This window comes from Myxocyprinus asiaticus, chromosome 41 (genome assembly GCF_019703515.2).
Source record: "Myxocyprinus asiaticus isolate MX2 ecotype Aquarium Trade chromosome 41, UBuf_Myxa_2, whole genome shotgun sequence".
Taxonomy (NCBI): domain Eukaryota; kingdom Metazoa; phylum Chordata; class Actinopteri; order Cypriniformes; family Catostomidae; genus Myxocyprinus; species Myxocyprinus asiaticus.
Genome location: NC_059384.1, coordinates 2,624,235 through 2,648,808, shown reverse-complemented (window position 1 = coordinate 2,648,808; position 24,574 = coordinate 2,624,235). Strand labels below are relative to the sequence as shown.

General features: G+C 35.7%; 1 protein-coding gene across 1 annotated transcript in view; it reads right to left on the bottom strand.

Annotated features, from left to right (window-relative positions):
- The window catches only part of LOC127431506 (solute carrier family 12 member 7-like), a 119,326-nt gene that overhangs the window by 16,080 nt on the left and 78,672 nt on the right, over positions 1–24,574 (bottom strand). The window contains 13 exon segments of the mRNA XM_051681946.1: positions 2,393–2,561; positions 5,784–5,888; positions 6,070–6,189; positions 10,193–10,291; positions 10,499–10,617; positions 10,875–11,049; positions 11,617–11,674; positions 12,525–12,623; positions 16,578–16,742; positions 20,180–20,391; positions 21,125–21,366; positions 22,683–22,813; positions 22,932–22,986. Coding sequence (XP_051537906.1) covers positions 2,393–2,561; positions 5,784–5,888; positions 6,070–6,189; positions 10,193–10,291; positions 10,499–10,617; positions 10,875–11,049; positions 11,617–11,674; positions 12,525–12,623; positions 16,578–16,742; positions 20,180–20,391; positions 21,125–21,366; positions 22,683–22,813; positions 22,932–22,986 — 1,749 coding nt within the window.

Genomic DNA, 24,574 nt, shown 5'->3' with positions numbered 1-24,574 from the left:
AATTAAATGTTATGATCAAATGGTGTTTAATCAAATTGATACAGCTTTAATCATATATATATAAAAAAACAATTATAAAAACAAAATTGCTATTTTATTTTTGGTAAAGTAAAATGCTGCACAACACAGCTTCACAGTATAAATGAGAACATTAATGAAAAAATAAATCTGATTATGGCAATAAATCACAACGTGCTGATAAAACACTTGCATTTGTGATATTGCTTACAGATAATAATAATAATAATAATAATAATAATAATAATATTAAAACAACCATTTAATATTATATAATTGTTATTATGAGTATTATTGCTACTTTTTGAATACTACATTTTTATACAGTAGTTATTGACTGTCTTCAATTTTACGCATCCAGTTGAACAGAGCTTTCATTTAAGCAGGACTTTTATTTTGAAAGACCTTTGAGTACTTCCTGTTTTTGATGGGTTAGTTATATCAAGCTTCCCATTAATGATCAATAAATTACATACAACCTTTTGCTGTTTAAAGATCACACTTGGCCATAGGTTATTTTATTTTCAAATTGTTTTCAAAAATGATTTAATCTCAAAACTGTCACATCTCATATCATTTTGCTAATGACAGCATACTGTAATGTGGTACAGAAATTAGCAACAAGATGATATCGTACCGTTTTAATTTTTTCGGTATCTCTATACTTCATTAGTACCAGTAAACCGCATAACCCTACTACCTAGCAACACCCTAGCAACCACACAAAACACCCTATAAACCGCTTAGCAACCACCTAACAATGCCCCAGCAACCACCCAGAACACCCTAGCAGCAACACCCTAGCGACCACCCAGATCACCCTTGCAACCACCTAACAATGCCCCAGCAATCACCCAGAACACCCTAGCAACTACCAAGCAATGCCTTAGCGACCAACCAGAACACCCTCACAACTGCCTGGCAACCACCCAGAACACCCTAGCATCCACACAGAACACACTATAAACCATTTAGTAACCACCTAACAATGCCCCAGCAACCACCCAGAACACTATAACACACGCCTTGCAATGCCCTTGTGACCACCCAGCACACCCTAGCAACCACCTAACAACACCATAGCAAACACACAGAACACCCTTGCAACTACCTAACAACACCCTAGTGACCACCCAGCACATCCTAACAACCACCTAACAACACACAGAACACCAAATAAACTACTAGGCAACCACCTAGCATTGCCCCAGCAACCACCCAGAACCCCCTAGCACATGCCTTGTAATGCCCTAGTGACCACACAGAACACCCTAGCAACCACCAAGCAATGCCTTAGAGACCACCCAGAACACCCTCACAACTGCCTGGCAACCACCTAAAAATGCACATTCAGCCACCCAGAACACCCTTGCAACAGCCTAGCAACCACCTAGAAATGCCCTAACGACCACCCAAAACAACCTAGCACACGCCTTGTAATGCCCTAGTGACCACCCAGCACACCCTAGCAACACACTTAACACCCTAGTGACCACACAGAACACACTTGCAACCACCTAACAACACCCTAGCGACCACCCAGAATACCCTGACAACTGCCTAGCAAACAGAGCACCCTAGCAACCCTGTTGCAACACCCATATCTCAGCACAAGAGTATTGTAACAATTTAACAATAAACATTGTTTCAAAGCAGCTTAAAATAAAATAGTGAAATCCAATCCTTATTTCTAACAAACAAAAAAAAAAAAGAAGTTTTTTCATAATATATATTGCGGTCCCCAGACCCCATTTGAAAACCAGTGCCCTAGGATGATTTTAAAGAAAAAAATACTTAAAAAAAGAAAAAGAAAAAAAGAAGAATTTTTGGTTTTTTAACTTTTAATTGTTACTCTTTAATTACATTTTACAATTTTTTTGTGTAATGTTAAATTTGCAATAAACACTGTATTTTGGGCTTGGCCCTCACCCAGACTTTTTAACTTAACCTCTATAATAATTTGATAATTAGTATTAAAATCAGGAAAATTCTACGTTAAAAAATCATAACAAATTTAGTATTTATGCGTACATTTTTTTTATTTTTTTATTTTTAAAACAGAGAATCACTTAATATAAAATACTCCCAAATACTGCTGTCCAAGTCCAAGGCTTATCCAACTTTTTTCCTTAAAATGAGAGAAATGTCATTACCATCATCACACATTATACCAAATTTTACTTGAAGGTTCATTCAAGCCATGATCAGATATTTATTCCAGACTAAGTTTTATTTTTCATTTTCATTTCAGCTAGTCAAAGTGGCACTAACTGATGAATCACCCATAAATAGTTTGTTTAAAGTCACATATTCACGTTTGTCAATGTTTGCTTTATGCTCTACGCACACTTTAAAGTTTATTTAAGGTCTGTACCTGTTCTGCTCTCTTGGCCTCTGCCTCTTTAGTCAGGTACGTGCCCTCCAGAACTGAACCCACGATGGTCAGACCTTTTCCTGCTTTCAGTTGTGTGGTGAACGACAGCAGACGAGGGTGTCTGACCGACAGCTCAGAGTCCAGATTGAGCAGAACCAGCAGCTGAGGTCTGGAAACAGAGACAGAACCAAAGAACAGAGAGATCATGCCATATTTTGTCAACCCATTTTATATCCATAAAGTAATGTATATCAGATTAAAACAGGCTATACAATGAGAAAAACAATGGTGGACGTGAAAAGTGGGCGTTCCATACCAGAATGGAAAAGTCGTTGCAGAGGCAGAGCAAGTCTTTACATTTTGATAACTGATTATAAATGGGGTCAATTTTGATTTCATGTTGACTTTATTTAAAGCTGTGGAAAAGATTCTCCTTTCTGAAATGAAACAGTCGTGTTTTTTTCTGGGATTAAAAGATTATACACATAAATAAGAGATGCGATGCTTTCAGGTAAATGAAGTTGACCTGAGTTAAAAGTTCAGCACAGGATATCTACCATTATCATTAATAATGCTTTACTGTTTACTGAATCCTGCAAATAAAATCCTCTAAAATTAATTCAGCTCAGATTGGGGTTATAGCAGTTCAGTACTTCTGGAAGTGATCGAGGGGAAACCAGAGGTGAGACACGACTGAAAGGCTATAAGATGTCGATTGGAACACGAGTCAAAGAGGCTTAGACGCGGGAAAATATGGATGACCTTTCGACAGAGGATTCTCTGCCCACTCGCACAGATGTCACAGAATTAAATAGATGATTCTCATGTCATAGATTAAACCGCTGTGCCGAGGAATTAGCAGGCTCGGCCAGATTCCTCCTCAAAGCAGACCGAAGTTTTGTTGCATCTTATTTAATCCATGACAGATTAATGAGAGCTCTGGGAAAAATCAAATACTGATTATCTCGCTTGATTACGCTGGTGACAAAAGTGAAGGACACAGTCTAGAGAGAGATAAAAGGCATTACAATACTGGTGACTTGAGCTAGACTCTAAAACTATTTTAAACAGCACTATGCTTATTCTTTTACGTCCAAAATGCAGTTTTTATTAACTCATAAACTGGAGGAAACTACATGGAATACCTCTAAAAATTGAGGAATGTTTAAAATGAACTAGTGAAGGCAAAAAGATCATTAAATGGTGAAACATTTAAGAGAACTGGAAACCAGTGGTAGTACTTAACATGTACACTTTTATACAGTATAACTTTCATGTAACGCTGAGCGGTCACAGGTGTGTGTTTAATGGCTATTTTACATTAGCCGTTTATCTATCAGTTATAATATATTTTGTAATAATTTTGTAATAATTTTCTTAATGTAATTATTTATTAATTATAATAATTGCTATATATATATATATATATATATATATATATATATATATATATATATATAATTTATTAACTATTTTTAATTTTCTTTGTTATTATGAATTATAATAATTGATATATAATATATATATATCAACAATTTTACTTTTATTATTATTTATTGTACATCAGTTATATTTTGTAATAATTTTCTGTCATTTATATATATATATATATATATATATATATATATATATATATATATATATATATATATATATATAATTTATTAACTAATTTATTTTATATATATATATATATATATATATATATATATATATATATATAATAAATGATAGTTAATAAATTATATATATATAAAATTATTATTATTATTAGTTATTTTACATTAGCCCCAGCTTATCCATAACATTTTAAAACTGAACTAACAGTTATATTTTGTAATTTCCTTAATATAATTATTTATATTTATATATATATATATATATATATATATATATATATATATATATATATATATATACACACACACATACATACAGTATATTAGGGCTGTCAATCGATTAATTTTTAATTGAATTAATCGCATACATAAATATTTGCTTAAAAAGCCCCTCAAATAACAATAATTCAATCTATAATGCTTAAATAATTATAAATAGTTCTATTTAAATTAAAAATAAAATATATATATTGTAAAAAATAATACAGAAAAATAAAATGCATTACATTATTTAGGCAGACAAGCATTAAAAAAGACTTTAAAATACAAAAAGTGACTTTAAAATGCAATATATTGTTTATTTCCATATTATTGAACATAAGATTGTCATTGGACTACAGTTCACAGCAATCCAATTTGCAGCTAAATTCATCAATCAGTCCGAGATTTATTATAAGGGCTTGTTTAAGCACCCGTCAATGTACACCTGCGTCAGAGGGACGCTTTTGGAGCGTCTCGTTTGCATTGCATCATAAATGTACCGTTTTTAGGTAGCTGTGTCAAGTAAAAGTTTAAAACTTAGACAAACACTTGAGATCCCTGCGTTCGGATTTGTGCTCCATCAAGCTGTGTTTGAATGCAAGAACGTGTTCTCATCTTGTGTTGTCTGCTCTCATGTCTAGAAGGGATCCCTCTTTCGTCAACTTCTCTCATTTGCGCAGTCTGTTATGTATATTCTAAGTATGTGTAACTACGTTCATCAGTTAACTATGTTTATCAAAAGAACGACATATCAAGTTAAAGATCAGTTCGAGATGACTAGTAAAATAACAACGGCATGCTCATGAACTGCTTTTAATTTTAAACAACATAAGCATTAATTATACAGTATTAAGAAGATAGCAACATATGTGCCACAGTGATGTACATGAGAAAAATGCAAACAAATGTGTCCCCACTCAAGATATACATCCACTAAGGTGCGGATGCAATCTTTGTTAATTAAAATATTAAGTTACATATGGGCGGATTAGAAAGCCCTAAGCCTCTTATGCACGGGGCGAATTAGTTACCACTTGACCACCCAGTTGGACTCCAACTACCGGCGCTGATTGATGCACTTCTCCACTGACTTACAATATCTCATGACCGATAGCAGCACAAATAGAGATGAAGTTATCAAATTCATTATGTGAAATATTTATTTTAGAGCTGGAATTGATCATCAAGAATGACTATTTATCAAAACAGACAATTTAAAATAATCTTTTACTAGCGCTCATTGTTGCTATGCGACTTTAAACCGCTGTGTATAATCTGTAGAATTGTATAATTTTGCGAGATTGACGAAAGAGGGATCCCTTCTAGACACAACCCTCGGTAAGTGTGGTTTGTTCTCTGTATAAGCTGCATGTTGCCTATACAGCTAGAGTTTCGCTTACTGCCCCCTGGATAAAACAGGTGGTACTGCAAGCTTGAATTGCTCACTGTGTTTATAAGAGTTAATGAAAAGTGCTTGTGTATTACAAACAGACACTAAAAATCACCCTCACCTCCAGTTTTTTGTGTGCGGCGGTGCCTCCTCCAATCGAATAAGAGCAAAGCGTGCGGCGTTGAGGGACACACCACGGATCCCGTCACCCCATTCCTTCTCCGCCCTGAACACACAAAGAAAAATCTATGTGAGTTTTAACTAACAATGACTCTGTATACCAACGTTAGCCCCCACACACACTCGGTCTCGTCACAGATATTCACTCTGTAAAATTAAATTACATCACCTATAATCAGCTTAACGTCTACACAGGCAACAGCACTGATCTGAGCTACAGGTCTTACCCACGGTATTCAATGTATTTGTAGATGCATCCAGCGATCAGCATGGCCACCAGAGCATAATACCAGGATGAGATGAACATCAGAGCGAGACACAAACTCATGCCAAGAAACGAAAGAGCCCTGTGGTGGAGGAGAACAGCAGTTACAATTCCGTTAAAAGTCAACTTAAAACATTTCATTGAAATAGTAGGAAAGCACAAAATTAGATCACTTTAATATCTTGACTGTTTCTCGTAAACAGCGGTAAGATTAAATGGAGAGCAATTGGAGACTTTTCCTTAACCCTCACTTGAAGGGATGAGACGATAACACACTCACAATGCAGAACACACACACAGAACAGAGGCCATGTGTGCAAATTAAATTTTTACTATAGAAAGTTTGAAATTGCAGAATGTTTACTCTGATTCTTCTGTTTTATTCTCTAATTCAATTTTCAGAATTTTGCAGTTCATTTCTGTTTCTTGATGTTCATTTTCTTGACAGTATTATGCATTTACTTTGAGTTAATACATTTTTATGTTTAAAATAAATTATTGGTAGAAAAATGCTTAATCTGTGTCTTCTGTTTGTAACACCATGGTCAGGTCTGATTGCAATTATAATGACATTAACGGCAAAAACTGACACTTCAAATCAATTTTAAAAATGCTAAACTTTGACAAATAATAGTTTGATAATGTCTAAATATATATCCAAATGCATATCTACAACAAGCCATCAGACTACACAGTCAGTGACTACAGTCATCTACTGGCTGTTACTGGCATGACATGGTTTTCAAGTCATGTTATTTATATTTTTTTCAGCAGATGGCATCAGTCTGCCTCCAATTTATGTCACATTCTCATATTAAGTTTCAACTTATAGAAGTGTAGATTTTTATTTAAAAAAAAAAAAAATTATTTACTTATTTGTATATGCATATTAATGGTAACATTTAGAAATGTACATGTAAATAAGATCAAAATAGCATAAAATTTAAAAAGAAATAAATAATTTAATTCTCACTTTAAGGAAGAAGAAATGGTATCATCATAAAAATAGGGGTTACACATCTGACCCTTCTGGTCAAAAATGACCGCAAATACCAAAGGGAGGTGCCATTTTTCAATACCATAGGAGAGTTAAAGCTGAAGTGTGTAGTTTTTGTGCAACTAGGTGTCAACACACAAAATTGCAAAAATAATCATTGTTTTCAAACAGGTTTCCCCAAACACTCTCAATTAATTCCATTGGTCAGACATACTGCTTGAAGCCTCCAAATGCGCTACGTCTCCGCGGTAACAAGCCACGTGATAAGATGCACGGACTGACGGTTTCAGACGCGGAGGCAACTGAGATTCATCCTCCGCCACCCGGATTGAGGCGAGTCACTACGCCACCACGAGGACTTAGAGCGCATTGGGAATTGGGCATTCCAAATTGGGGAGAAAATAAAAATAAATATAACAAGGGCTTAATGACTAAAAGAAAGTAAGACCATTAAAAAAGTAAGTAGGGTTCGTTTTCATTGCGTGTTGACTTTAAGAGGAACGTCCTAAGTGAGAGGGGGGTAGTTAAAGAGATTAACACAGCGGGAGATGAAAAGACATGAGAGGGGTTTCCTGCTGCAGAGAAAAGTCATCAATCCCTAGAGAAGCAACAGATGCTGTGTCACCTCTTGTCCTCATCTGCCTCGAAAAAGAATCAGCCTACGTGCATTTATGTACTCGGAGAGATTCGTGACTCCATAACGAGTCCATTAATTAAAACCCACGCAGATGCTCTGGAGAGTTACTATGACAACCAAATCAGATTAAATGGGCCGTAACAGGTGAGAGGTTAAGATACTTGTATGAGATCACAAGCCATTTGTGTTATTAGACCGTCGAAAACACTTAACAACACACCTCTTCAAAAGAGCTTTTGGTTTTTTTTATTGTAACAGCTTTCCATTTTAAGCTTTCCTCATGTTTCTCTATAAAATAAATTGACTTTTGACTTTCTGTATAAAATTTGCTCTATAAATGGACTTCATTATTACTGTAAAATCAGCGTGACTGTTTAAAGTCAGCTTTAAATGACATACGCAACACATTACACTTCCAAATTGTGATGTATTTCTGAGTGAAACAGGATATCCAATGATGGAAAATCTGATTTATATTATCCATTCTGTATTGACTGAATTGTTTCATACCAGAATTGGACCTAAATGCAAGCTTGCAAAAACAACACATAAATAGCTATAACAGTTCACAATAGGTGATGTCAGGCAAAAAGGAACGTAATTTCAGAGGCAGAGCCAGTTATTACATATTAATGAAATATTACGTTATGAATTGTGCACAATAAGACTAAGAACGTCTTTTTGGAACAAGTAAATTTTGATTTCATGTTGAGTTTTACCGTATAACGTCGTGCATATCAAATTTGATACATTATATTTTTAAGCCTCTACATCATCAGCATGATCAAAACTTTGCAGGAAATCCTTTCGGTTGCAATGTACATGATGTGTACTTCCACTTGGTGGATGTTTCCATGCTCTTCCGGACGTTTTAAAATAATTTCCTAACGTCCGCCTTCGTATTGTGAAGCACTCGTCTATTTGATGTGAAATATTTGCTGATTTGATAAAGTAAAAATGACAAAATGATTATATTATTGCTGATAATTTAAAAAGAGTACTTGCTGAATATAAGCAACTTGTGCTTGGTTAAAATTTTGTACATTATTTTATATAAAAATCACGTTGAAATGTGCATATCAAATATGATACAACCGGCTTTTAAGGTACATCTATTCTATTCGTGCCCACCACAAAAAAACAAAACAAAAATAATAAAAACTCTAGAAAGTTTTAAACCTCATAAACTTTTTATAAGATATATATTAAGTGTGAATTCATATTAATGTGAATTTTTATATATGCAGTCTGCTCTGTCAATTTAAAGATCTCACTGTTTCACAATAAAAGCTATTATTATGTCATCTTACCATAATTTCCTGAGACTCAGTGAAAAAAAAGTTTTAAAATGTCCCTTTTTTAAATGTCAGTATAGTGTTTGGTGCATAAAATACATATGATAATAACTGTATATTTTTTTATAATTTATTTTTTCATATTGTATTTTATGTGCTGAATTGTAATGTCATAAATATACATTTTTATAGACCAATGGCAGGAGGCTGTCATGGCAAAACTCTCAAATATTTGGTATCTCTGTAAAGCCCAGGGAGTCCTCTGACAATACCCCATGATTTACCACTGTGGCATGTATGGGCTAAGAAAAACGTACATAACAAAAGTCCTTTGCAAATATGAATTGCTGGGTCTCAGGAGGATAATGTATGGAGCCACTATGAGGATAGAGTGGGACTTTTTTTTCTGAAATAGTTTTGCATGCCCTCGCAATAGTTTTGCGTTCCCTGAAAATACGTTTTGTGCTCCCTCGCAAAAAATGTACCATGGTTTTACTACATTAACTATATTTTAATCATGATCTTCATACTGAAACTATAGTGATAATACAGGAAAACAAAAACTATGGTAAAAAAAAATCATAATTTTAAGGGTATCATGGTTTTACTATGCAAATAACATAGTTTAACTATGGCTTTACTATAGTAAAATTGTGGTAACACTTTAAAATAAGGTTTGTCTACATTAATTTCAACATATATCAACACATTTTTAAAATCAAAAGTTGTATGTTAACATTAGTTAATGCACTATGAACTAACATGAACAATGAAACATTTTATTTTTATTAACTAACATTAACAAAGATTAATATATGCTGTAAAAGTATTATTCATTGTTAGTTCACGTTAACTAATGTTCTTAACTGATGCTGACAAATGTAACCGTATTTTAGTGTCACCACAATATTACTATAGTAAAACCATAGTTAAACTATGGTATTTGCATAGTAAAACCATGATACCCCCAAAATTATGATTTTTATAAACATAGCTTGCGTTTTCCTGTATTATCACTAAAAAAAAAACATTTTTATTTTATTTTGTTTATAGGCTCAGAAAACAGCTCCATTAAAAACAACAACAACAACAACAACACATTTTCTGACTATTAATTGATATGTCAGGCTTTATAGGGTTAAGTTGTTTATCCCACCAGTGGTAGTATTTGAAGCGTGGTCTCCAGTTTGGTGTTCTCAGAAGTGTCTGTAGTGCACACGCCAGATTCACAAACAAATAACACATCAGAAAGAACCTGATGAGAGAGAAAAAAAACATTTAAAGCACAGCAGAAACAAATCTTAAACATAAAAAATAATGCAAAACTAATGAGAACAAATGAACAAAGTGGAAAGGGTATTTTTAAATATCACAAGTGTGGTGAAAATCAGTCCTATGGTCAAGAGCACGTATGTGGACACAGGAAAGAAAGTGAGGTTAGGAGAAGGAAGTAGATATTTACATTGAAAGGATTGGAGCGACAGCATCAAGCGAGGCGATAAGAATTCCACTCTCACAGATCAGAGCGGTCAGCAGAAGAGCCCAGGTCGGCTCACCGTTGGCTTTACCATGACCAAACACCTGAGAGATGAACAAAAGTTACAGTCAGACTGCTGTAATCATACGTGCATGTAAGCATGTGTTAAAGGAATGCTATCACATGGTATTTTTCAGGCTGGTTTAGGTAATTCACATGTAAACAAACAGACTATTGGCTCTTTTAACTGCATGAGTGACCTGTCTCATCCCCTTATAATATCTCTAGTCTGGCAAAGGAACAAAACCCATGTGTCGATATCTATAAAAGTGATCTGTTAAGTTAGAAATGTAGATCGTACCTCAAGGAAGGGCACTATGCCGTCTCGGGCAATGGCCTGCAGCAGTCGGGGGGCGCCGGTGAGACTCTGAAGCCCCGCCCCACAGCAGGAGAAGAAAGAGCCAATCACAATCACCCACGGGGAAGGCCAGGACAGCGTGCCGATCACCAAATTCCCTTTCACAGAGTCACCAAACCTAACGAACAAGATTATTTACTGTACATGCATAAGCGCAAACAAACATACTGGCTTCGTTCCAAAACCTAGTGAGCTATCTTGCTGTCTAATGTCTACATAGGCAGCTACCTTTTAAGGAAGCATCCTAACTGAAATCAAACCTTATAAGTGAGCGATTTGAAACACTTTGCAACGATACATAAATTAAAAGCATAAAAATCCATAGCATACACAAATATTGGGTAAATTCAGCTATTATACATCAATACTTCTCGGGATTGAATAAAATATAAGTTATACATCATCAGCATGCATTGCTGCCTTAGGTTTTGGCATAAAAGAAGATATTTCAAAGCCCAACATGTTTAGGTTTGCTTAGATTTATCACAGATGTATTCACAACTTTAACACAAGAAGACGATATTAAGATATATTTCATACAATGAGTCCTTTCACAGCTGTGCAAAACCCGTAAACAGTCTTTCCACAGAAACTGGGCGTTATTTAAAATAGATGTTCCTTATGTTCATCCAGAACGAGGATTATGAGTGGAAAATGAGAAATAAACACATTAAAGAGTGCTCACTTGTCTCGGAGCACCACACCCTCGATACAGGCTCCAAACAACACGACGCAGGAAAGATCTGGGTTACACATTAAAGAAAATATTTGTAACCTGAGGAAGAAGAAAGACAAACAAACACAATCTCTCGTAACACTCTCTCTCTCACAAAGACAAATAGTTTAGGTAATTTTGCATTGGCCTTGTATACTTTTTAGAAAACGTTTCATTGCCTTGAAATTTTGCCGTAATGCATACCTCGGTCTTTAGGCCCTGTTTCCACCTGGTATTAAGATGTGTTTCGGGTGATCCTATCACATGGGGTCAGCCCTAAATACAGGTCTAAAAAGGATCTAAAACGTTTTGTGATCGGATCGCAGAAACCACATACGGATGTGGTCAAAAACGCATGTGTCCGCCTCGCATCTGAGGTGTAAACAGTAATCCGCCCTGAATGCGTCCCGGCCGCAGTGAAGCGCCACCCCTCACCTGTCAGTCAATCACTGCGCTAAAACAAGAGCTTAAACTGTGCCGTTTTAAAAGGAAATAACCATCCGATTGGAAAATGTAATAAAGCGGATACATACACAATCACGAGAGCTTCACGGATCTTCTTTAGTGTGTCTGATATCAACACAGTTGACAAGCACAAACACCTAAAGCTCCTTTAATACAGGTAATCCAAAATAACAGATAATTCTGCTCAAAATGTTGATCACCCCCAGATCATCACCGATCCTCCACCAAATTTCACAGTGGGGGCGAGACACTGTGGCTCTTTTTGGCACTCTCTGGGCATTTTGTAGATCCATTTGTGATAGATATAAGTGCCGGGTCTCTAAAGACCCGAATATGTAAGAGTGTTTGGTGAAATTCCCATATATTTAAGGGTTAAAGGCGTAATGGATTTAAAGTATCTTTAGGAAGGATACAGATGATGGTGGTGGTGGCTATGGCGAGAATGGTTCCGATGGGAATGGACCGCTGAGCGTCTCTCAGATCTCCAGATCTGTTGGATCCAGCCATAATACCTGCAGAACAGAGGAGGAAAACTGTTCATCTGTGGAGAAAATAATCATTTAATCTCTATGAAGATCACTGAGATCATAAAAACTCAAAAGGAATCACTTTTATCTGAATTAGGACAATAACGCAAGACAATTTTGGACTCCTGGTGTTTGCCAAAGGCAAATATTTGCCTGTAAAGAATGTGTAGAAGATATGAGGGGCTTTTCCAGGAGTTCAAACCATGTTATTACACAAAGGTTGTGTCCTGATAGTGCAGTGTACTATGAAACACTATAGTGTTCACATGGGGCCCTGCAGAGCTCAATATATAACCCCCATCTGAGAGAGAAAGATAAGACTCAAGCTCATGACCAGATCAAACTAGTTTAGTTTAAGCAGAACAGCAGAGGGTCAGAGGTGAGAGTGAGACAATAACAGAAGATTGTTTGACCTGTATTTCAAACATTGTTTTGTCTTTTCTTAGTTACATTTCATGTAATTAAAGCATACTTTTTTTTTTTTTTTTAGTATGCAGCTAAGCTGCATATGCTTAGAAAAAAAGGAAAGAACTAAGGCTGCAAAAATCCATTAAAATTTTTCTCTTAACCCTAATATTGTGTTTCGGTCAAAACTGACCGATTAACATTTTTTATTTCAAAAACTGTAGTTTATTTCATCCAGTTGGAATAAAATTGCATGACTTTGTTCACAAAGGGCATCTGAACACAATTGTTTATATATATATATATATATATATATATATATACTGTATATATATATATATATATATATATTTAAAAAAAAAAAAAAAAAAAAAAAATTATATATATATAATTTTTAGCTCAAGAATAGTGCGAAGAGAGCTTCATGGAATGGGTTTCCATGGCCGAGCAGCTGCATCAAAGCCATACATCACCAAGTGCAATGCAAAGCGTCGGATGCAGTGGTGTAAAGCACGCCGCCACTGGACTCTAGAGCAGTGGAGACGCGTTCTCTGGAGTGACGAATCACGCTTCTCCATCTGGCAATCTGATGGACGAGTCTGAGTTTGGCGGTTGTCAGGAGAACGGTACTTGTCTGACTGCATTGTGCCAACTGTGAAGTTTGGTGGAGGGGGGATTATGGTGTGGGGTTGTTTTTCAGGAGCTGGGCTTGGCCCCTTAGTTCCAGTGAAAGGAACTCTGAATGCTTCAGCATACCAAGAGATTTTGGACAATTCCATGCTCCCAACATTGTGGGAACAGTTTGGGGATGGCCCCTTCCTGTTCCAACATGACTGCGCACCAGTGCACAAAGCAAGGTCCATAAATACATGGATGAGCGAGTTTGGTTTGGAAGAACTTGACTGGCCTGCACAGAGTCCTGACCTCAACCCGATAGAGCACCTTTGGGATGAATTAGAGCGAAGACTGTGAGCCAGGCCTTCTCGTCCAACATCAGTGTCTGACCTCACAAATGCGCTTCTGGAAGAATGGTCAAAAATTCCCATAAACACACTCCTAAACCTTGTGGAAAGCCTTCCCAGAAGAGTTGAAGCTGTTATAGCTGCAAAGGGTGGACCGACGTCATATTAAACCCTATGGATTAAGAATGGGATGTCACTTAAGTTCATATGCGTCTAAAAGCAGATGAGCGAATACTTTTGGCAATATAGTGTATATATATATATATATATATATATATATATAGTATATACACAGTATATAGAGTATATACAGTATATATATATATATATATATATATATATATATTAATTTAGTGCTGTAAGAATCATTTTTTTGTAGTTAATCACAATTAATCGCTGATTTTTAAACTGCTGAAATCTGACACTGTATATACTTCTTTTCTTGTTAAAATTAATTTATTTCCATTATACATTTGCACATATTTACACGTGATACAGTGATATTCTTTTTCACATATCCCAGCTAAGCTGGGGTCAGAGTACAGGGTCAGCCATGATACAGCACCCCTGGAGCAGATAGGGTCAAGGGCCCAACAGTGGCATCTTGGTGGTGCTGGGGCTTGAACCCCTGACCTTCTGATCAGTAACCCAGAGCCTTAACCACTGAGCCACCACTGCCCCTGAATATTCAGTGCAATGTGCATTAAATCTCTTAAACTCTCTTAAACTTAAACTGTGGCTATCCACTTTCCAACAGTAATCGTGAAGCTGCGTTCATGATTTGCATCAGAGTGTCAACGCCAGAGTCGATCACCGCTTCGAACTCACCATGAAAAGCACTTGCAAAAAAAACATCTCATTCTGCGTTTTGGTGATAGTTTAGATTTGGTGTGCTTTTGTGGTAATTAAAACATGCCTTACATAGGCTGAAAAATACTTGATTTCAATCACAAGTCCCATATGGGCTTGTTTTGTACATCAAATAGTGTTAAGTGGTCCTTTCTCCATCATTTGATCACTGACAGGGAAGCACTGTCAGAGATTCTTTTATTTATTGAGATAACCTCCGTGGCTCTATCATAGGAGAGAGCGTAACAGTCAACTAGTGTGTTACGAGAGTACCGCCCATAGAATATCTATGGGACCGCCCGTTATGCTGTTTTATGCTAAGCTTGTAGGCTCCACTTGGTATGAGGCCTCTGGTGCTGTGGTGTGTGCGTCAGTGTAATGACTCCGGGCGGACACATTACAAAGGTTCCGCCCTTCACACCAGTGTTTATGCTGTATTAACAGTAAATGCGTTAATCATGATTAATATAAAATTAATGCATTCAACTTTTTAATTAATCGCATGCGTTAACGTGTTAATTCTGACAGCTCTAGTTTTATTTCACTTTGTAACACTTGTTGTGATCCTGGTCAAAAATGACCGGCCATTGGAAATGAATGGATTAGGCAAAAAAATACAGAATATGAAGTGATCAGGAGCATCCCAATCCTTTAGATGAGCACATATGTGGATGTGTGTTTGCACACACAACGTCCTTGGACATGTGCACACACACACACTAACACGCACACACCATGTGTGTTGAGCGACCTTTTGTGCATTGTCTTTCCATGTAAACTCTTTGAGGAATATTTCAAGATTTACTCATCATATTATGTTGTGTTTGGGCTCGTTTGAATCGGGATGGTCTGCTGTAAGTTACAATATGTCATTGTCTATGTTATATGTATGTTTCAGGAAGTAATAAAGAAAAACGTGACAAAAAGACACTCCTGTTTATTGTATCTGTGGGAATTTCATACACTAATCCTCACTGCAGTTTGGCCTCTGAGTGAAACAAATTTACTCAATGCATTTTACTAATTGAGACTTTTCCAACGATATATAACGCATGGTTATCTCAACTTTTTTATGGTTTTACCAACTCTGATTGGTAACTCTAATTGTTGTGATAACAAATTAGCAAATTATCAGACCAAAACATTTCTAATTTGTCAGCAAATTAAAAAGCATTATTTAAGAATTGGTAGGATCAGCTATATGCACTGTAAAGTCCAGATTGTAATTAATATATTACATAACAGTTATTATTTTTACTAATATTATTAATTTTACTAATTATTACTAGTATAAGCTCAGCTCAATGAATCCTTCTATCTATATATATATATAAAAAGTTGACAAAAAGACCTAATGCAATATCTTGGGATAATATATGCAATATGAGAAATGTATTAACAACTTTAGGGGGCCGGTCATTTTTGACCGGGAACACAAAAGGTGTTAGCACAAAGTCAAACACAACACAAGTGTGAAATATTACCAAAATTCAAATTACATTCAAATTTTAAAGACATTATTTCAGTTTGGAGAAAAAAGCAACAAGACATTAACGATCACTTGATTTTTAAATCAACACTGTTTCCTGAGTCCACAAGAGGGCGCAACGAATAAATATAAACCAAAGATCATAGTGTTGTATTGTTGGTTGCAAAAGAACATACCTGTGCATTCAATTTTAACCTAAAAAAAGCATTAAAAAAGTTATGAATGTTCTCGCACCTGTGACAGAGGGGAAGTAGATTCCCACCAGTAGTGTGAAGAATGTGGTGATGTCATTGACGACATATGGCATGTACATGTCCTGTGAGCTGTCGACAGCCGCTACTGATGGCACAGGCTTCTCCACCAGCATCCCAGCAGGCCCGTAGCTTCCCCACATGTTTTCTGTGAAAATAAAACAACATCAACACTAAAGATCATGACAGAGAGTAAGATACAGGGACCCGTGACTTATCTAGAGACCAGAATATCATAGAGACTTGCACAGGCAAGAAAATGAAATTCAGAAAATAAGAAACATTTTAATCATTATAGAACATGTGCACTGAACTAGTTAAGATCAAGTTAAGTGGACAAAATTAGTCACAACACATGGAACAAGCAGTGAAAAACACTTTATTGACCTACTTTCAAAAACGCCAGACCAGACACTGTAATGCTGCATGAAAACAATTATTTCTTTTCACTTTGACATCACTGATGAGATTTTAGAGTCAGGTCCGGCCTGTCGGACCAAGTGGCAACTAGACTAGAACAACATATATTATGAATGACATTCAAAGGTGCCAAAAAATAATTACATTAAACAGCACTCCTTTATTCTGAGTGTCCCTGAGTGTTTTAGCTGTTTACACAAACTTACACGAATTGTCAGAAGAGTTATTGCAAATACACACTGATGACATGTCCTGGAACTATTGGGATCATGTTCTGTCACCCTACAGTGAAGATCATTAGGGTAAGAGGTCAGTTACAGTACACTTAAGTAAGCATAAATTAAGTTACAAGCGTATGAAGGTAAAATAGTGCCTAAATGATTTGCATGTGCAGAGAGAGATTTGTGAAAGCGTAAATTAAGTTACAAGCGTATGAAGGTAAAATAGTGCCTAAATGATTTGCATTATGCCAATGATAATTAATAGTAAATATAATTAAAATGATCAGCTACTACAAGAAACATTTGAACATCAGATTTTAGATTCATATTTACATTAATAAATGGTGTCAGCTCAACTTTACTCTCACAATAAAGGAACGTGATTGTATTAATTTTTAAGTTTAATATTTAAGAGAGGAGAGATACCCAGAGAAATGGCGCTGAGTCATATGAAGAAGAAGCTGTCTGTCACGTTATTAAACCAATCAGGACAGAGTAAACTGGCCAACGAAAACCTCATTTGATTGGTTACTAGAAGCAGGTAGACCCGCCTTCCCCCTCGCACTTTCAAAACACTTTTCAGTGAGAAATTCGTACCAAAAATGTGAGCGCAACAAAAGGGAAGACAGAAATGTATTTTGGATTATTTCTGGAAAAAATTTATGCCACAAACACAAGTCATTTACACTTCTGCAATAGTTTATTTTACACAAACAGACTGATTCTACGCGGTCAATCCGGTTTGCTGTTCATGACACCCTTTCTTCGCTTGCATATCGCTGTTTGCAGGTTTGCAATGTTTCTGGCCATGTTTAGGTGTAAAAACAGTGCCAAAAGTGTAAGCGCGAAAAAAGAAGACTACAGACCACATTTACTTTGTGTTAATATGAAATTTCAGATTCACAACACATGAATTTCACTTATGCAAAGCATTTAAGTATTGCTTATATTTTTTCTTACGCTTGCAATTTGATTTACACCTTTACAAAACGTTTTGTGCGTATGCAATTCATTTCTATGCTTGTTACTTAATTTAAGCTTTTACAAATCTTACTCTGCATGTGAAAATCAATTAGGAACTAATTTACCTTCACACAAGCATAATAAAAAGATCTGCATGCGCAGAGTGAGATTTGTGAAAGCGTAAATTAAGTTACAACCTTGATAAAAAGATCTGCATGCGCAGTGAGATTTGCGAAAGCGTAAATTAAGTTACAAGCGTGATAAAATGATCTGCATGCACAGAGTGAGATTTGCAAAAGCGTAAATTAAGTTACAAGCGTGATAAAAAGATCTGCATGCGCAGAGTGAGATTTGTGAAAGCGTAAATTAAGTTACAAGCGTGATAAAAAGATCTGCATGCGCAGAGTGAGATTTTTGAAAGCGTAAATTAAGTTACAAGCTTGATAAAAAAGATCTGCATGCGCAGAGTGAGATTTGTGAAAGCGTAAATTAAGTTACAACCTTGATAAAAAGATCTGCATGCGCAGAGTGAGATTTGCGAAAGCGTAAATTAAGTTACAAGTGTGATAAAAAGATCTGCATGCGCAGAGTGAGATTTGCGAAAGCGTAAATTAAGTTACAAGCTTGATAAAAAGATTTGCATGCGCAGAGTGAGATTTGTGAAAGTGTAAATTAAGTTACAACCTTGATAAAAAGATCTGCATGCGCAGAGTGAGATTTGTGAAAGCGTAAATTAAGTTACAAGCTTGATAAAAAGATTTGCATGCGCAGAGTGAGATTTGCGAAAGCGTAAATTAAGTTACAACCTTGATAAAAAGATCTGCATGCGCAGAGTGAGATTTGTGAAAGCGTAAATTAAGTTACAACCTTGATAAAAAGATCTGCATGCGCAGTGAGATTTGCGAAAGCGTAAATTAAGTTACAAGCGTGATAAAAAGATCTGCATGCGCAGAGTGAGATTTGCGAAAGCGTAAATTAAGTTAAAACCTTGATAAAAAGATCTGCATGCGCAGAGTGAGATTTGTGAAAGCGTAAATTAAGTTACAACCTTGATAAAAAGATCTGCATGCGCAGAGTGAGATTTGCGAAAGCGTATATTAAGTTACAAGTGTGATAAAAAGATCTGCATGCACAGAGTGAGATTTGTGAAAGCGTAAATTAAGTTACAAGCGTGATAAAAAGATCTGCATGCGCAGAGTGAGATTTGTGAAAGCGTAAATTAAGTTACAACCTTGATAAAAAAATCTGCATGCGCAGAGTGAGATTTGCGAAAGCGTAAATTAAGTTACAAGCGTGATAAAAAGATCTGCATGCGCAGAGTGAGATTTGTGAAAGCGTAAATTAAGTTACAAGCGTGATAAAAAGATCTGCATGCGCAGAGTGAGATTTGTGAAAGCGTAAATTAAGTTACAACCTTGATAAAAAGATCTGCATGCGCAGAGTGAGATTTGCGAAAGCGTAAATTAAGTTACAAGCGTGATAAAAAGATCTGCATGCGCAGAGTGAGATTTGCGAAAGCGTAAATTAAGTTACAAGCGTGATAAAAAGATCTGCATGCGCAGAGTGAGATTTGCGAAAGCGTAAATTAAGTTACAAGCGTGATAAAAAAGATCTGCATGCGCAGAATGAGATTTGCAAAAGCGTAAATTAAGTTACAAGCGTGATAAAAATATTTGCATGTGCAGAGTGAGATTTACAAAAGCGTAAATTAAGTGATAAGCGTGATAAAAAAACAAATCTTACTATAATGCTTGTAACTTCATTTACACTTTCACAAATCTTACTCTACACATGCAAATCTTTTAGCCACTAATTTGCCATACTTATGCCTTCAGAAGACTTGTAATATGACGCATGAGCTGCATGACAATTTTATGATATATTTGGGTGCTTTTTTAAGCTTTAAATTCAGGCACTATAAGCAAGAAAATTATACAGGTTTGGAACAACATGAGGGCTCAAGTAGCGTTGATCATCTCACCTGAAATAACTCCACTGGTGAGGCCAGGAATGCCCTGTATCTCTGTGACGTTATTGATGGTGAAGTACTCGTTACAGCTGGCATTGAGCTCCGGACCTTTACAGAAGAGTGACCAGAGCTTTGTTGTCATCGTCACATTGTCTATTATTTCTGTCTTCAAGCACTTGTCAAAGTCGTGGTTCTGGAGGGTGCGGTTGCCCAACAAACAGACCCTAAAGAGGACAAAAGAGAGTGTTTTAAATGAATATAAAACATGAGAGAGCTATAATTTAAATCTGAGTTTACTGTCAGGAGACTTGTGGTGATGTTGAAAGACTTTATTCATTTGTGAAGCAAACACTGGTGCAATGTTTGTGGTTCAAAAAAATGCACCGATTGCTTCTAAATTCTATGCAGAGACTTGAGACTAGAGACTAGTTTAGTTTAAACAAGTGATGTTGTGAAATGTGGAATAAAATGGGGACAAAAATAAGATTATAAATCGATCAAATATGTTTTTGTGTGAAATAAAAGAACATTTTGGAACAATCCTCATGTTACTGTTTCAGTTTCCTGGTTCAAACTACATTACTAGTCAAAAGTTTGGACACACAATTTCTCATAATCTTAAAAATCTTTTTATCTAAAGGTTTCAGCTTAGATTCTTGCTTTGTAGACACATTTAACGTGCATTATGAATTTCTTCATATTACTACTTTTGAATAATCTACAATATAATAGTTTTGATTTAATTTTTTTCATCACTACATAATTCCCATCCTTCCATTTGCATTATTTAATAGTTTTGAAGACTTTACTATTATTGTAAAATGTGGAAAATAGTAATACTAAAGAATGAGCAGGTGTCCCTAAACTTTTGACTCATTGTGTACCAGTCAAAAATGAAACATGTAAATAAACTAAATTTAGCTTACACATGCCTGTTTGTCAAACTCTCTCACTTACGGAAAAACCGGTGGTTCAAAGATGGTTTTGATGACACCAGCGTAGATGGACAGGATGGACAGCACCACACAGGCGAGGAAGACCAGCGCGAGCTTGTTCACGTATTTCACACCCACAAACACCACCAGAGCCATGAGCGCGAGACAACATGTGCCGTACACACGCATGTTATTGAGCATGGCATCCGCTTCATACTCCTTCTCTTCTGCTTTAAAGATGGCAGCGCTGGGAACGATGTATGTCTGTGGAACAAACAGAATCAAGATGTGATTTCTTGCCAGTTTTATTTCAAAGAACAATATAAAGAGCTATAAGAGTCAGAGAGTAGTTTGAAAGCAGTTTACTGGAATGTTTTACAAATTTAAAAAGCTTGTTTATAAAACATGCAACATAAAAATATTGACAACATTTTTTGGGTTTATATTAGCATACTAACTAGAGCTGGGCTATATAATGAAAATTATTTTATCTAAAAAAATGTCAGCCTTTTAATTATATTTTGATGACATGCAACATGCTCTAAAAAAAACTCTAGTAAAAAACTAAATTGAGGCATGTTTTCCACAATGTTTTTCACTACATGAACACAAGGAAGAATGGCATTTAATTAATTTAATTTATATGCATCAATATAACAATACATAATAAATAACAGTATTTTCCTACTTTTTTTTTTTTTAACAAAAACGGTTTAATATATGAAAAATGCCATGCAGGGACTTCTGTTTTTGAATGATGAAGCAAAAGAATTTGTAACCTGAATTGCTGATCCACTTAAATATTGTCAGAGACACTTTAAAAACACTACAAAACATAAAAGGGATCGAGTAACTAATATAAAGTCACACTCTACCACCCCTGGAGTTCGCTAGTTCGAATCCAGGGTGTGCTGAGTGACTCCAGCCAGGTCTCCTAAGCAACCAAATTGGCCCGGTTGCTAGGGAGGGTAGAGTCACATGGGGTAACCTCCTCGTGGTCGCTATAATGTGGTTTGTTCTTGGTGGGGCGCATGGTGAATTGAGCGTGGATGCCACGGTGGATGGCGTGAAGCCTCCACACGCGCTATGTCTCCGTGGCAACGCGCTCAACAAGCCACGTGATAAGATGCGCGGGTTGACTGTCTCAGACGCGGAGGCAACTGGGATTCGTCCTCCGCCACCCGGACTGAGGCGAATCACTATGCGACCACGAGGACTTAGAGCGCACTGGGAATTGGGCATTCCAATTTTGGAGAAAAAGGGGAAAAATCCCCCAAAAAAATAAATATATAAAGTCACACTCTTTAGGAAATGATAAAGGCACATTTAAATTATAGCAGTATTCCCAATGTTGCTTTATGTTATTTAACACACAAAATCATTGTGAAAATAATGTGAATATTCTATGTATCACCCAGCCCTGGTACATGTATGAAATCATTTTTTAATTTAATGTTTTAGGTTATTGTAAGATAATAACTTCAAGCTAGTGGCCAATTATAAGTATCAAAAAATCTCTTCTCTTTAGATTTTCTGGACCCAATCTGACTCTGATGTATAACTCTACACACAACACTCACCAAGAGAATCTCGATAGTACCAAGGATGTACATGGCCCCAGCAAAAGTGGTGCCCAGATAGAAACACAGACCCACAGCACCTCCAAACTCTGGGCCCAGAGACCTGGAAATCATGTAGTAAGAACCTCCAGCTGAGGACAGAACACAAAAACCTCATCACACTGTAAACAAGAAATGTCTGAAGAGCATAATGGGATTCCTGTTTATATACACATTGAGTGCAATTAACTTAATATGAAAATGTCCTACCTGGAACAACACCGTTTGTAGCAATGGCACTCATAGATATGGCTGTCAACATTGTCTGAAAATAAAAACAGGTTTATCATTAGAAAAAAAAAGATTGACAATATAATTATCAAGCGTAAAAGAAAATCTTAAATCATCAAAAATCACAGTTAAAATCATAATTTTAAAGTCAACATGAAACACTATTCACTACCCATTTTAATTCTATAATGTGATGTATTTCTAAGTGAAACATAAATATTGAAATGTAGCACAAAAACTGATTTTATACATCGGTAATTGATTCGATCGTGAAAAGAGGGTGTTCCAAATTCTGAGTCAAATCTGAATGCGAGTGTGCGGCTTATTACACTGCTGCTTACCAAATAAATTACTAAATGGATATGAAATAATGATTTGAGTTGAAACAGCATTATTATATGACAAGAAAAAGACAGCGAAGTCTAAAAAAAACCCCACTGAATTCAACCTCTTTTGGTGTTTATATTGCAAAAATCACCATCTGACTGCTCATTATCCTGCTTATTACACGACTACTTAGCAAATAAATTACAAGAAGACAACAGAGTCTCCATAAACCATTGAATTTAACCTCTGTTGGTGTTTCTATTGCAAAAGTTACCGTCTGACTGCTCATTATCCCACTTATTACATGACTACTTAGCAAATAATTTATTAAATGGACATGAAATAATGATTTGAGTTGAAACAGCATTATTATATAACAAGAAAAAGACAGCGAAGTCTAAAAAAAAACACTGAATTCAACCACTGTGTTTATATTGCGAAAATCACAATTTGACTGCTCATTATCCTGCTTATTACATGACTACTTACCAAATAAATTACTAAATGGACATTAAATAATGATTTGAGTTGAAATAGCATTCTTATATGACAAGACAGCAGAGTCTCCAGAAACCGTTGAATTTAACCTCTGTTGGTGTTTATATTGCGAAAATCACCGTCTGACTGCTCATTATCCTGCTTATTACACGACTACTTAGCAAATAAATAAATAAACTAAATGGACATGAAATAATGATTTGAGTTGAAATAGCGTTATTATATAACAAGAAAAAGACAGCGAAGTCTAAAAAAAAAACACTGAATTCAACCACTGTTGGTGTTTATATTGCGAAAACCACAATTTGACTGCTCATTATCCTGCTTATTACACGACTACTTACCAAATAAATTACTAAATGGACATTAAATAATGATTTGAGTTGAAATAGCATTATTATATAACAAGAAAAAGACAGTGGAGTCTCCAAAATCCACTTATTACACGACTACTAGGCAAATAAATGAACATTAAATATTGATTTGAGTTTAAATTATTTTATTAGCTAAAAGATCACAAAGTGATATGAGAAGTAGGAAAGATGACTCGCAATCCCAGTGACCGGTGAAATATCACTTTTTGCATGGATGTACGGTCGTTATTCAGAAATATCAGAACGTTGGATGGTGTGATTGACAAATCACAATTACTGTGTTAACTTCTGGCAAGATTTTATGCTGCATAAGCTACAACAGTAGTATAAAACAATGCCTAGCCATTTGACTATTGGTTAACATTAACCAGATGCCAATATCAAATACAGATCTACTGTAATAATGTCCTCCTTTTTGTTTCC